This window comes from Euleptes europaea, chromosome 7 (genome assembly GCF_029931775.1).
Source record: "Euleptes europaea isolate rEulEur1 chromosome 7, rEulEur1.hap1, whole genome shotgun sequence".
NCBI lineage: Eukaryota > Metazoa > Chordata > Lepidosauria > Squamata > Sphaerodactylidae > Euleptes > Euleptes europaea.
Genome location: NC_079318.1, coordinates 52,620,566 through 52,634,919, shown reverse-complemented (window position 1 = coordinate 52,634,919; position 14,354 = coordinate 52,620,566). Strand labels below are relative to the sequence as shown.

The window sequence follows — 14,354 nt, the reverse complement described above, 5'->3', positions numbered from 1 at the left end:
AAGGAGAAGTTCCGCTCCCCCCACACTCACCTGCTCCTTTGTTCCTGTTTGCAGAAACCATGAACATAAGCATAATGATAATAGTGTACTTATTCAAAGCATGCACTGGCAAGGATTGATTTGTCCATATATATATATTTTAGTTAAACAGCACTATTTGTCTTCAATATGTTTGTATATACATTAGCTTCTTCCAAAAAAACAGCCATGTAATATTTACAATGCGGTTTCTTATACAGCTCACAAATTCAATGCAAAATGTAACATTTGAATTGTTTGACTCTCTCATTACAATCTCTCCCGCTAGGCGAGATTCAAACAATTCAAATGTTACATTTTGCACTGGATTTGTGAGCTGTATAAGAAACTGAATTGTAAATATTACGTGGCTGTTTTTTGGAAGAAGCTAATGTATACACAAACATATTGAAGACAAATAGTGCTGTTTAACTAAATATATATATATATGAACAAATCAATCCTTGCCAGTACATGCTTTAAATAAGTACACTATTATTATTATGTTTATTTTTGTGCCATTAGCTGTATATTTTGGATGAGCTTTGGTAACAGCTGTATGTTTATATTGTATTATTAACATATGCATAGCTAATGCTCCTCTGTTGTTTTGCTTTGTTCCTTGAGGGCGATTCTTTGCCAGCAAACACAAAAGTTCACATTAAGATAAACATTAAGTTTGCATTTGTAACAGGAAGCAGGTCTGCGCCGGCTTCGCAGACACTTCTGGAATGACAGTTCAGCGTGCAAAATTAAAAAAAAAAATATTTGGAAGAGTCCAGTAGCACCTTAAAGGCTAACAAAATTTCTGGCAGGGTACGAGCTTTAGCTATTACCTGAATCTTGTTTTTTGATATCATCAGTTTTCCCTGAAGTGGCTCAGATGTGTTTATAGTATCAGAGGGGAACGTGCATGGGATAGACAAAGCAGCATTCCCAAACCAGATGAGAATTAAACGCGTTCACAGGGCTCAGGGCAAGGAGAGAGAGACAGGATCTCCCGCCACGTACCTGCCAGAGCGAATAGAGGGGTGTGTGTGAAACAAGCCCCCCCCCCTGTGTCCCCTAGCCCACCTCCGGTTTCCTTGAAGATAATTCACAGTGGGTCGCCGTGTTAGTCTGTCTGCAGTAGTAGAAAAGGGGCAAGAGTCCAGGAGCACCTGAAAGACTAACAAAAATACTTTCTGGCAGGGTAGGAGCTTTCGTGAGCCACAGCTCACTTCTTCAGATCTGCAGTAGTAGAAAAGAGCCTGTGGCTCACGAAAGCTCCTACCCTGCCAGAAAATATTCTTGTTAGTCTTTCAGGTGCTACTGGACTCTTGCCCCTTTTCTACTCCGGTTTCCTGACACAGAGCCGAGCCCTCCTTCCCGTGATTGGACGAGAGTTAGCGCGCGGATGCTTTCGCTCTTCGCATTGGCTGAGGGAGCGGCCTAGGGGCGTGGGCCGAGCGCTCTTCTCTGCGCATGCGAAAGCCGGCTGCTGTCATCATCGCCGAGAGGAGCCCGAGAAGCGCGTGTCGCCGTTCCCCACCCCTCCCCAATTTGGAACAGGCAGGGAGGGGTCGTGTTAGCTCATTGATAGTTGCAGGGGGCGGAGCTAAGGGGCGTTTGGAGCTTGGGGGGCTGACTTGCCTTTGGGTGGGGGGCGCCGGGCGTGGCGCCGGTAAGGTCTGGGGTGACCTTGAGGGCGGGATTGCGCCTCGGGGAAGAGGCCGCTGGGTGCAGAAGGGCGCGCGCCATCCCAAAGGGGGTGGTGCCTTGGGGGTGGGGAGAGATTCAGGAGCCCTTTGTGGAGCCGGACTGCAGGCTGCGGAGCTTTCTGGGCAAGGGGGACCCCGTAGGCTGGGTGGCCACACTCCACAATTAAGCACCTGGGCTGTGGAGGCGGGGCATAATACAGGTGTGGCGATGGGTGGGGAGGGAGCTGACCTGGTGGAGGCTGGCGAAGGCGGAGAGGAGGAAGAGGGCGAGGAGGCAGGGGAGGTGGTGCCACCCCTCCAGCTGAACGGATGCGTCCTGGTTGGGGAGCCAGAGCGCAGCAGCAGCTCCGCACCTCTGATAGCGGAGACTGATGTGGAGGCCGGGAACAGCACTGCTCCTTCCCCTAATCTTGAAGAGCTCCCTGAGACTTTGGCCATGCTGTCGCCGGCGTCTGGACCGAACGTGACGCCTCGGCGGTCCAAGCGCAGGCTGGTGGTGCTGGCTGTGTTCAGCTTGTACTCCTTGGTGAATGCCTTCCAGTGGATCCAGTACAGTATATTGAGTAGCGTCTTTACGACCTACTATGGAGTGGATTATGCCCAGATAGACTGGCTTTCCATGGTCTATATGGTAGTATATGTTCCCCTGATCTTCCCTGCCACTTGGCTACTTGACACTCGGGGACTTAGAGTCACTGCCTTGCTGGGGTCTGGACTCAACAGTTTGGGTGCCTGGATTAAGTGTGCCAGCGTCCAGCGAAACCTTTATCCGGTCACTTTGTTGGCCCAGATCATCTGCTCCGTAGCGCAGATCTTTATTTTGGGGCTGCCTTCTCACATCGCCTCTGTCTGGTTTGGGCCCAAGGAAGTTTCCACTGCCTGTGCTGTAGCTGTGCTGGGCAATCAGGTGAGCCGGTGAGGAAAAGAATGGGTGACGGTTGGGTTGAGGGTGTGCTGGGAAAGGGTCTGCATTAAAACAAAAAATACTCATGTGTGGGGAGGAATGTTGGGTACTTATATGTTTTATAGTCAGAATGAGTGTGCTAATTGGCTTCATTTGCAAACAAGGCAGGGATGATTAGTTTTTTAAAAAAGGAATTGTAAATTTCCTAGATATCTTGATGTTGTTTTGTGAGATTTAGTGGCAGTAGTCCTATTCACCTTAAGTTCTTGTCCCCCTGTCCCTCCCATTGTTGGAGCTTCATACTAACCTATGCAGCTTTATCTAGAAATTTTTAGAAATAATATTACGAAGACTGAAAACTGGGCTGAAACTAGGAATGATTCTATGTCTTCTGCCTTTCATTTGAAAACAAAATCGAATACTTTGCAATTGAATTTGTCTGCTTTCATTAATTTCTCTGAGAGAGACTGCTGAATATTTTGGACCTTCATTTGCAGAGTTTTCATTGTTTTAGAACTGGTAAAATGGGGGTGCTGTTAAAGTTCAAAAGGTTGGTCAAATATTCAGAGAGTGAGAGTGACTGGGCAAAATCATGCTAAGGTGATCTAAGTTCCCACATAAAACTGGCACACACAACTTCTCCTTCGTCAGTGTTCTGAATATACCATTTCATTTTAATTTGGGGAAATCTTGTTTATGTAAACTTTGCGAGTCTAGACTAATCCATCAGACATCTTGCTCTTTGGGATGAGGAAAGAACACTTTTTCCTTATTTTGTTATAATGGTCTTGTATAGGTGCGCGTTTGTGTTTTTGTTTTTACAGCTAGGCACAGCAGTCGGTTTCCTCTTGCCACCTGTTTTAGTTCCAAACACAGCAGGTGACCTCGATCTCATGGGACGTAACATTAGCATCATGTTCTATGGCACAGCGGCAATATCAACACTCCTATTTCTACTAACTGCTATTGGTATGTAAACTTCCACTGGAAGAGTTTGAACGTAGTGTGAGGATGGATGAAAGCGCAAATTGTGGACGGGCTTGTTGTCCAAGTACAGTTTTCTGCCAGACAATCCCACCATGATTTCACATATAGCAATGAGATTGCTATAACAATAAGAATCTTAGCCTCATTGGACCTTATACAGACTTTGTTGGTTGCGGGGGAGGCATTTTATTTAGTAGGGAAAGCATATTGAAAATAATGTGCAATAGAATTTATCTAATTCTGTTTTAAAGCCAGTAAACTAGTGGCTATCATAACATCCTGTGTCAGTTTCAAAAATTAGCTGTCCTTTTTATGGTCTTACTTCCTTAGATAGCTTTTTCCTTTGGATTAAAATGAATGAATTCCTTATGGAGCTGGACCTCATGTCCAGACACTATTGGAGAGGGAAGAATAAAAGCTGAACTGAAAGTGAAATCTTTCTTTGAGGGGGCAGCTACAGGCATTACTAGCACCATTAGGAAGTCCATGAGGGACAGATACCCCCCCCCCCATCAAGCCCCTTTGGGCTGCCTGTAGGCGAAAAGGGAGGGCCTGTGGCTCAGCGATAAAGCCTAAGAACATAAGAAAAGCCATGCTGGATCAGACCAAGGTCCATAAAGTCTAGCAGTCTGTTCACACAGTGGCCAACCAGGTGCCTCTAGGAAGCCCACAAACAACTGCAGCAGCATTATCCTGCCTGTGTTTCATAGCACCTGATATAATATGCATGCTCATCTGATCCTGGACAGAATAGGTATGCATTATGACTAGTATTCATTTTGACTAGTAGCCATGGATAGCCCTCTCCCCTCTTAAGGCCTTCCAAGTTGGCAGCCATCACCACATCCTGGGGCAGGGAGTCCCACAATTTAACTATGTGTTATGTGAAGAAATACTTCCTGTTACCTGTTTTGAATCTCTCACCCTTCAGCTTCAGCAGATGACGCCTCATTCTAGTATTATGCGAGAGGGAGAAAAGCTTCTCCCTGGACTCTCTCCATACCATGCATAATTTTATAGACCTCTATCATGTCTCCCCTTAACCGCCATCTTTCCAAACTAAACAACCCTAAGCATTTTAACCGCTCCTCATAGGGCAGTTGCTCTAGCCTGCTGATCATTTTGGTTGCTCTTTTCTGCACCTTTTCAAGCTCTGAAATATTCTTTTTTAGTTGTGGTGAGCAGAACTGTACACAGTATTCCAAGTGTGGTCTCACCATAGATTTGTACAAGGGCAGTATGATAGCAGCAGTTTTATTCTCTATTCATTGTCTAATTCCCCATTCCTTGCCTCTGCTTTGCATACTGAAGGTCTCAGGTCCATCCCCACCATCTCCAGCTAAAAGGACCAGGTGATGTGAAAGACTTCCACCTGAGATCCTGGAGGGCTGCTGCCAGTCAGAGTAGACAGCAGTGACCTTGATGGACTGATGATCTGATTCAGTATAATGGGCACCAAGAAATAAACTGCTAAGCAAGGGATGATAAAATATATTATTGTGTCGTTAACATTGTGAATCCATCAAAAGTACATGTTTCAAATCCTCAAGGAGAGTTACATAAATAACAAGTCTCCCACAAATGTGAAACCTACACAAATATACAAATTGTATTAACAATTCAAACTACAGACAAGAGATACAATGTTATACTAATCATGGAAAAGTAGACTGGGAAAGACAATGGAAGGTGCTATCTTCTAGTTTCATATGTCTTCATCAAGTCTCTCCTCATACACCATATTTTACAAACAGCACTTTATTATAAAGGCATAAAAATAAATTACCACACATATAGCACGACTTGGTGTTTATAATCATGTTACTGATTGCCAGCGAAGTCTGACTTACCCTCAGTACACATGGAGAAAAACTTGGAACATCCATCTAAAGTCTATCTTCTTGATAAATTAAACCTACAACAATACAACAAATTCATACTATTAAATAGAATCAAAGTGTTTTTAAAACCTAATTAGACTTTAAAAAGTGCACTTACCAACATGGGTAACACCTCTATAATCTCAACTCATCACATTTCCAAATTTGCTTGGGAAGAAGTCGAACCTGGCTGGACAACTTAACTTCTATATTGCCAATAGCTGTGATATGTCTCAGGTTGATCCTGATCCTGTAAATACTTGCAGTACTACGTTCACAGAAAACACGAAAGATTATTGTCATAATTGAGACCAGTTGGGCTCAAGTAGTCAAATTGTAAATCAATCTGCATTCCTGTTGAAGTAATTTCTTCTGAATATTAGAATAATCAAAAGATCTTGAGTATACCTTATCTGCAACAAAAAACTGAAAATCTTTCTCAGAATGATTTTTTTCAATGAAACGAACCAATTGAGATTTCTAATTCTTATGTTCTAAAATGCGAGTTTTTATTGGTCTCATAGGTTGTTTATGCATGGGAGTTTTACTTGAGGTTCATTGCTGGCTGGACCCACATGTTCTTCTTGCGAAGCGATGCACCAGCAGTCTCCAAGCTCAAAACAAGAAGTTTGTGAGTCCCCGCCTCTTGCAATGCTGCTTTGTAATTGGCTGTAGTGCTTAGAAGTCCCCTCCTCCCCAGAAACCCAAGTGCCGGATCAAAAAGCATTTTAAAAATCAAAAACAAAACGTTGCTCCCTAAAAGGAATTGCGGGGGGTGGGGGAGAAACCCAAGCCTCATTTCTAAATGCCTCTCTTCGGTACAGAAAGAACTCCCAGGAAGCATTTGAATCCCAGCCTCATGACACGCTTTGTAATTGGCTGTAGTTCTTTCTGTGAGAGAAACGTCCCTCTCCCAAGCTTCCTTGTCCTGTGCTTTGCCTTATGCATGGGGATTTCAAGCCAACTGAGCTCAGGGGAGATGGAAGAATCGGGTTAACAGAGGAACAGGAAGTCCCAAGATTTGTGAGGGCTGGCCGCGAGGTCATCTCTAATAGACAGTAAAGTCATGCATAAACTCCAAGGAGCAACTGAGACAGACCAAGCGAACCTGAGTGAAAGTACCCATGCATAACCAACCATAGCTTGTCCCATGAACAAAAGAATACATTTACATATAACAACATACACAACCTGTTTAGTGTTACAATTGCAAAAATCCCTTAAGACTGCCATATTAATTCTTTGATCTAATCCATTTTATGTTACTTTTAAGAACATTTTTATTTTAGTAAATATCATTACTATGTTGATTGACTATATGATTGATGATAGATTTTTATGATTTATATATATATATTTGAAATTCTTATGTCGAATTTGAATATAAATATAATTGAATAATAATTTAAGAGGTTATACTGTAAGGATTAGAACTATTGTCAAAAGAGTACATAAATTTATACAGAGATAGATGGAGATGAAGGGGAAGTCAGCTTTTAATTTAGAATTGATTGTAATTTCAACAATAATTAATGGTTTTTTGTTCTTTACTCTAAAGTTAATGATTTATTATTGTTGATATATGTGTTTATATGTTCGTATGGCTTGGAAAATAAAATTATAAAAAAAAAAAGATTGGCATATTAATTCTTTGATCTCACGTGTTAGGGGACAGATAGAACAGGTTCCACATTTAAAAAAAAAACCTTGAATAGAAGGAATCAAAGAGGTGGGTTTTTTATGTCAGCATGTACTAACCTATCCTTTAATTAAGCTGTTTTCTTATAGCCGATCAACGGTTATTTTCACATCCTGGAAAAGAAGAAACAATGTGCCAGTGTTTTCTGATTATGTTGCTGATTCTAAAAGACAAGTGGTTATACTGTAAAGAGCAAACAAATCTATTGTTTTGCATTTTAACTCTGTCAGACAACAGTTGACACCTAGAAGTGGTCACTGTTTTCTTAAGAGCTCATTTGACAATATGTGGATAGCCTCTACGAACAAATTGTATAGACATTTTTTCTGCCTCTTTAGCAAAATCGTCATTACTAGTACAGTTTTGTTTCAAACGTAGAAATTGTCCATAAGGAATATTTCTAATCAGATGTTGAGGATGATATGATATAAAGTGGTATGGGATTTTTATCTGTGGGTTTTATGTGATTTTTAATGCCTATTCGATTCTGTGATCCACGAGATATTATAGTATCTAAAAAAGAAATCTGATCTTTGTGAAACTGACAACTAAATTTTATTGAAGCATAGATAGTATTAATCCACCTAAAAATTAATCCAAAGTGTTTAAATCATCATAAATTAAGAAAATATCATCAATATATCTCTTATAAATTTGAATGCAATGATAAAATGGGTCAATTGCCTGATTACCAATGGTATTGGTCTCAACAGCATCCATTACTAAATTGGCAATAGAAGGGGCAGCTGGACTCCCCATTGCCACTCCACTTACCTGAAAATAAAATTGATCCTGAAAATGGAAATAATTTTTTTCAAAAATTAAATCAAGAATATCTAACAAGAAAAAGGAAGGTGGTTGTAGTACTTTTCTATTGTCTAAATGTGTTTGTATAACCTGCCTAGCTTCTTCATGAATTATATTCATGTATAAAGCTGTGATGTCCATTATGACCAAAACTGAATGTGCTGGAATAGATACCTTTCAATCAAATTAATCAGATGTTTAGTATCTTTAATATGAGATGATATTGAACTAACCAGTAGATTGATAAAGCTATCTAAATATAATGCTAAGGGTTCCAATAATGAGCCACATCCAAAAATGATTGGGCAACCAGGTGGAGGAAAACCTGGTTTGTGAATTTTTGGTAATATGTAAAAGACTGGAACTGTGGGAAAATCATTCCGTAAAAAATTGCCTACGGTAGTCTCTATATATCCTAATTCCACAGCTTCTCTAACCATAATCTTAATAATGTTTTGTATATGTCTTGTGGGATCTCTGGAAATAGGTGTATAATAACTAGTGTTGTTGAGTTGTCTATTAGCTTCAGTAATGTAATCCATAGTATCTAATATTACTATCGCCCCTCCCCCCCTTTAGCTGCTCCTTTAATTACTATGTTAGTGTCAGCCTCCAGTCTCTTAATGATCGTAAATGAGTTATGTGAGATGTTAACTTATTTGTAATAATGTTTGTTTTCAATGCGATAAGTATCCTTTAATACAAGTTTTTGAAAAACCTCAATTTCTGCCATATCAGTATTAGGAATGAAAGTGGATTTCGGACGAAAACCTTTGCTAGAAGTATTCTGGGTGTCGTTAAAGAAAGCTCTTAATTTTAATGGCCTAATTAGTTTTAAAATATCTATTCTAGTCTGGAAGCTATTGTATAATGGAGTTGGAACAAATGATAAGCCTAAAATAAAAGTATTTCATTTCTTCCGCCATCAAAACTCTTGATAAGTTCACAACTAAATTGCCTGTTTGCCTCTCATTCTGCTATATTGGAATAAGGGCTGCCCTTGAACCTGACCAGGAAACACCAGCTGGTATAAAATACCGTAGTGAGGGTTCTTATTGGGACCAAGAATTGCCAACCTCCAGGTACTGACAGGAGAACAACCAGCCAAGGCCTACCTCCAGGTACTAGCAGGAGATCTCCTGCTATTACAACTGATCTCCAGCCAATAGAGATCAGTTCACCTGGAGAAAATGGCCGCTTTGGCAATTGGACTCTATGGCATTGAAGTCCCTCCCTTCCCCAAACCCCACCCTTCTCGCGCTCTGCCCCCAAAACCTCCCGCTGGTGGCAAACCTCCCGTAGACCTGGCAACTCTACTAGGACCCTGCTACAGGCCCATATTCAGCCAATGCTGCATCAATTGCACTGGCTCCAGGTGGAGCACCGGATCAGGTTCAAGGTGCTGGCTTTAAACTTTAAAGCCTTACATGGTCTGGGACCGTCATATCTATTGGACCACCTCTCCTGGAACACCCCCCAGAGAGTGTTATGATCTGAGAACAGTAATTTACTGGTGATCCCTGGCCTTAAGACTGTCCGGCTGTCCTTAACTAGAGCCAGGGCTTTTTTAGCCCTGGCTCCAGTCTGGTGGAATTCTCTTTCTAACAAGACCAGGGCCCTTTGGGACCTCGGGGTATTCTGCAGGACCTGCAGAACAGAGATATTACGCCAGGCCTATAGTTGAGGGCAGCCATGGTTCCATCATATCTGGTCTCCCTACCCCCCCCCCCAGTTATTATTATATTATTTGGGGGGCCCTGATTGTGGTTATGAGCTTCTTTGGCTCTGTTCTCTACAGTGCACCACTTGCTTTATTAATTGGAATCAGTTAGTTCTCAGAATTGATAAATTGCTGAACTGTTTTAATGGTTAAATCAAATTAAATCAAAAGATTAAATCAAATTAAATCAAAAGGGTTTCCATCTAGACACTAGGAAGAATTTTCTATCAGTTAGAGCAGTTCCTCAGTGGAACAGGCTTCCTCGGGAAGTAGTAAGCTCTTCTTCCCTGGAGGTTTTTAAGAAGAGGTTAGATGGCCATCTGTCAGCAATGCTGATTCTATGACCTTAAGTGGATGATGAGAGGGAGGGCATCTTGGCCATCTTCTGGGCATGGAGTAGGGGGTCACTGTGTGTGTGTGTGTGGGATGCTGTTGTGAATTTCCTGCATTGTGCTGTGGGGTTGGACTAGATGGCCCTAGTAGTCCCTTCCGATTCTATGATTCTATGGTAATAGATTATTATGTATAGTTTTTATTGTTTTATTGTTTTGATGTAATTGTTATGTTTTAATGTTGTTAGCTGCCCTGAGCCCAGCTTTGGCTGGGGGTAGAGGGTGGGTAGGAATCAATCAATAAAAAACCCTGACATAAAATTAATAATTACTAAATATGGTAGATATATTTTCTCAATACTTTTTTTAAAGACAGGGAACTAATTTTTGTAAATGGATAGCAGAATATCTAAAATGAATTTTAAAGATGAATAAATATTCCAAATCCCATGTCTTCCTTAAAAGACAAGTCGCTAGTTGCAGGATGAATGGGTAGGGAGGCACACGCACGGGAGCATCAGCAAATGTAGGAGGAGCTAAGCACCCTTCTGTGTTGCTCAGCAATTATTTCCCCTTAATTCCTCTTCTACACCACCATTTGAAGTAACTAGGCAAAATGCAAGTTTGGGAATTAATGGATGCTAAGGTGATGCACAGATCTGCCCAGAGGCTTCCATGGCTCTCACCCTTGCTTGTGCATAGAAGTTGACCCATTGTTGAGTTAACTGTTATCTTCCTCCCTGTTGGGGAATCTTTTAATAGTGGGATCAACTTTGATGTTGTGCACATCCTTAAAGATCAGGTTGTGCCTCATCAAAAATGTGTTATCTGTCAGCTGACCATATGTTGCTTAATGTTAAATGGAGTAAAATAAGCATGATTCCCCCCCCAATAGTTAAGCAGGTGTCAGGTTCTAGCAGCCCGGAAAACTTCATGTGGTCTGAACGTAAGAGATAGATATCTATGAAATTTTTAGCAAGGGCAGAGGAGCCAAGGCCAGGGTCACAGTCTATAAGACTGAAGGTAACTCATGATATAACTGGGCTGGATAAACCAGCAATTAGACACTGGAAGCCAACCGTCAGCAGGGACCAAACAGACCAAAACAGTCTGTAAGCTCAGGGGGGCAACCAACTAGCTTCTTTCAGAGCTGAGTATCCAGCTGAATCAAGTCTGGAAACTTTATATCAAGAGGCAGTGTAGTGTTGGGCCTGATTGCAATCTTGAAAAAGCTCTAAGCAGCAGTCTTGACGGTTCATCAAATTGGGAACCAGCACTTGACTTGTAGGGCTCCAAGTCCTGTGGAGTCTAACCATAAACTGCTACTCGATGTAGCTCCCAGTAACAGTTATTCCAGTTCAAGTAACATTTCTTCATTCACTAGTGTATAATCCATTCGATAATGGGCTCATTTTTCTCCCTTACCTTTTAAAGCAGAAACAGCTTGATATTAGGCTGAGAAATTAGACGGGAACAGGAGGCATGGCTATGCCTGTATCCAGCTATGATCAAAGGTAGGCTGTTGTTGCCAAGCTGAGCAAGTACGAAGGTGGAACGGTTGTGTCCAGGCAGGTAGTGATGGCTGGGTCAAGGGAATGTCTGGGGTAGATGAGAGCGATTTTATCTCTACCCATGGCAAACAGGCTTAACTAACTGCATTCATGCTGCTCACCGGGAATGCGGGTAGATCATGGGCATATCACAGTTTGATCATAGTTCTCTTTGGAGTGGAGGACTGCCAGCCTGAGATAATGGTCTGTAGCTCAGGCTGTCTGTGAGCTGCAAACAAGTGGGTAATAAACTGGTTTGCTCTTTGTGTAAGGTGGTGGGAGTCAGCTATTGTCACTTAGTCACATGGTATGTTCAGTATGCCCAACAATCTACTTCAGGAACTACCTTGTAAATATAATGGGTAGCTTAAACTTCGGAAATAAGCTCTGCATCAATAGTTAGCATTTCCTATGACAGATGTTTAATAAATCCTTATGATTTGGGCAAGGAGTGGTGTAAGGAATTTATTTCTTCCGATTCCTATAAATATGATAAGGACTGTAACTAAACAATTAGTGCTCATGCAGTTAAGTGCATTACTAGCTTTATCACTTTTGTTCCCTGAAAAAAAGGGCCGAATAATAGATTTAAAAAAATTCTTTTGAGTTGCGAAGCTAAATGAAAGGACCAAAATAGAGTTATCACAGTGTGAAATGGCCATTTCTTTTCAGTTGGTTTGAAGAGTTCCGGGGGGGGGGGGCTTGTTGGGCAAATGTGAGCTCTAAATTCAATTAATGCTTTAAAAATGCCATTAGGTCAATAAAACAAAGCTCTTGCTGGTACACTTGGAATGATATGAAAAGACACAGCAACTATGACCAAATAAAGATAATGAAATTTGTAACATAGTGTGTATGTAAACTATCAATGGCCACCCTTTGGGGAGCTGGACCCGAGGGCCCTGTATCTGCAGTAGACGAAAGGAGAGTCCTAGCCAATGATCCTTTTAATAAATTGAAACCTTTATTGAAACCTGTGACAGGCCTTTTCTACCAACTGAGGGGACCCACACAGCCTCCTATGATTTTGGGGGGGGGGGAATCTAGATTTATTTTAAACAATAAACCTTTCCCTCAGTTACCAGGTGTTCTAAAGGTAGCAAATGTATAGGCTTTGGGTTTGCTGCCATGAGGTAAGTTTTGTGGTGCACATGGAGATTATGGAGATCACTGAGGCAGGATCAGTATATAAACAACAAATAAGATTTATTTGTTTACAGGTTGGTTTCAAGGAACAGATCAGCAGCACAGGTCTCAGGTAGACAAACCTGGCTGAGACACATAAATTTAAATCAGTTACGGCTTCAGAGAGTAGTTAGAATTTTCTTCAATGCTTTCAGGCACAAATAAGCTTTTGCTGACTAGCCACTGGGTTGGATCCTCTCATACACAGATAATCCCACCCACACCAGCCCTTCTTTCCCCAGAGTCAGACAAAATGGTGCAACGTCTGCTCATTACCAGAGACAATCGGGTACCGTATTCTCTCCCAGAGACAGAGCTAAACCACTCTGCCACACTAGCAGGCAAAGCTACCCTCCACTCTGTCTGCTCTTTTGCTGAGCCAGACCTGAGCTATCACTGCTCTCTTCCTGAGGCAGACCTGAACTAGCTCTCTCCTGTGCTTCCCTCCCGTATTCCATCCCCCTTCTCATAGGTGATTGGATGCTGGAGCAACACTGATACAGGCTCAGCTGAGTGGCTGTTTTTCCCTTCAGGGGCAAGACAGCCTCCTGTCTGTCGCAAAACCACACGTGCATCCTAATAAAGCCTGACACTTGTCCTAGGCTGGCCAGGCCTTGTTGCATGCAAGGACTGCTCAAGCAGAGGGCTCTGTTAATGATACCAGGTAGAACTCTGCCTTGGCCCATCTTTGCCACCTCCTTTGTAGGGCTGGTGACATCACAGTGTTGTGGGCCCTTCTCTGCCTTTTTTGTACCTCCTTTCACCCTTCCCTCTCAGTGGGTGCGCTCAGTTCTTGCTTGGTTCTTTGGTGACAGCCTTATTGGTTCATGCTAGGGTTATCTGGCTCCAGCAGTTTCTGCTGCTTCAGGGTTGCTTTCCCTTATCTTGCTGTGATAGCTAGGGGAAAGGAGAGGCTTGACTACATGGGCAGGTTACCAGGCACATCATGTGTGTCATACTGGAATTGATCAGACTGCTCTAGGGCTTTTACTTCTGCTTTGCAGACATACTTGCATGTGCTTGCGAGCATTCTCTGTTTTCAGACATGGCTCAGGAAGTTAGCAACACTATGGTTGCTGAAAGTTTCAGGGATAGTTGCAAGTTAGCTATTTTTCTTTTGCCCTGGAATCGTTGGCCTTGATGTTCACACTCCTACAAAGAGTCACCCTTCCTAATTCTAGCATAAAGTTATTATTATAAAACATTCTATGCTGCCTTTCCATCCAATCAGGGTCCCCAAGTAGTGCACATAGAAAACATTTTAACAATTAAAAGTATTTAAATTGATAAAATAATTCAACAAAACCAAACAATACCAGAATCAGGGAGGAGGGCCAATAACTGTTATTGGGGGTATGCCAAACAAAACAAAAAAGTCTTTACCAGCTAGTGGAAGACAGGAAATCTCCCTGGGGAGGGGGTTCTGAAAATCCGATGTGAAAGACAGAAAATGTACAGTTAACTTAAGGCAAGTCACATAACAATCTCGGAATTACCTATGTAAAGGAAAAAGGTTAATATATTAATACCTTATAGAACGCATTTTCATATTTGATTTGCCTTGGGTCATAA

At 41.9% G+C, this 14,354-nt stretch overlaps 1 protein-coding gene across 1 annotated transcript in view; it reads left to right on the top strand.

The window, feature by feature from the left end:
• Positions 1–1,926: 1,926 nt before the first annotated feature.
• The window catches only part of FLVCR1 (FLVCR heme transporter 1), a 29,388-nt gene continuing 16,960 nt past the window's right edge, over positions 1,927–14,354 (top strand). Inside the window, exons 1-2 of the mRNA XM_056852448.1 lie at positions 1,927–2,625; positions 3,447–3,591. Of these exons, the coding sequence (XP_056708426.1) occupies positions 1,927–2,625; positions 3,447–3,591 (844 nt within the window). The remainder of the gene's footprint in view (positions 2,626–3,446; positions 3,592–14,354) is intronic.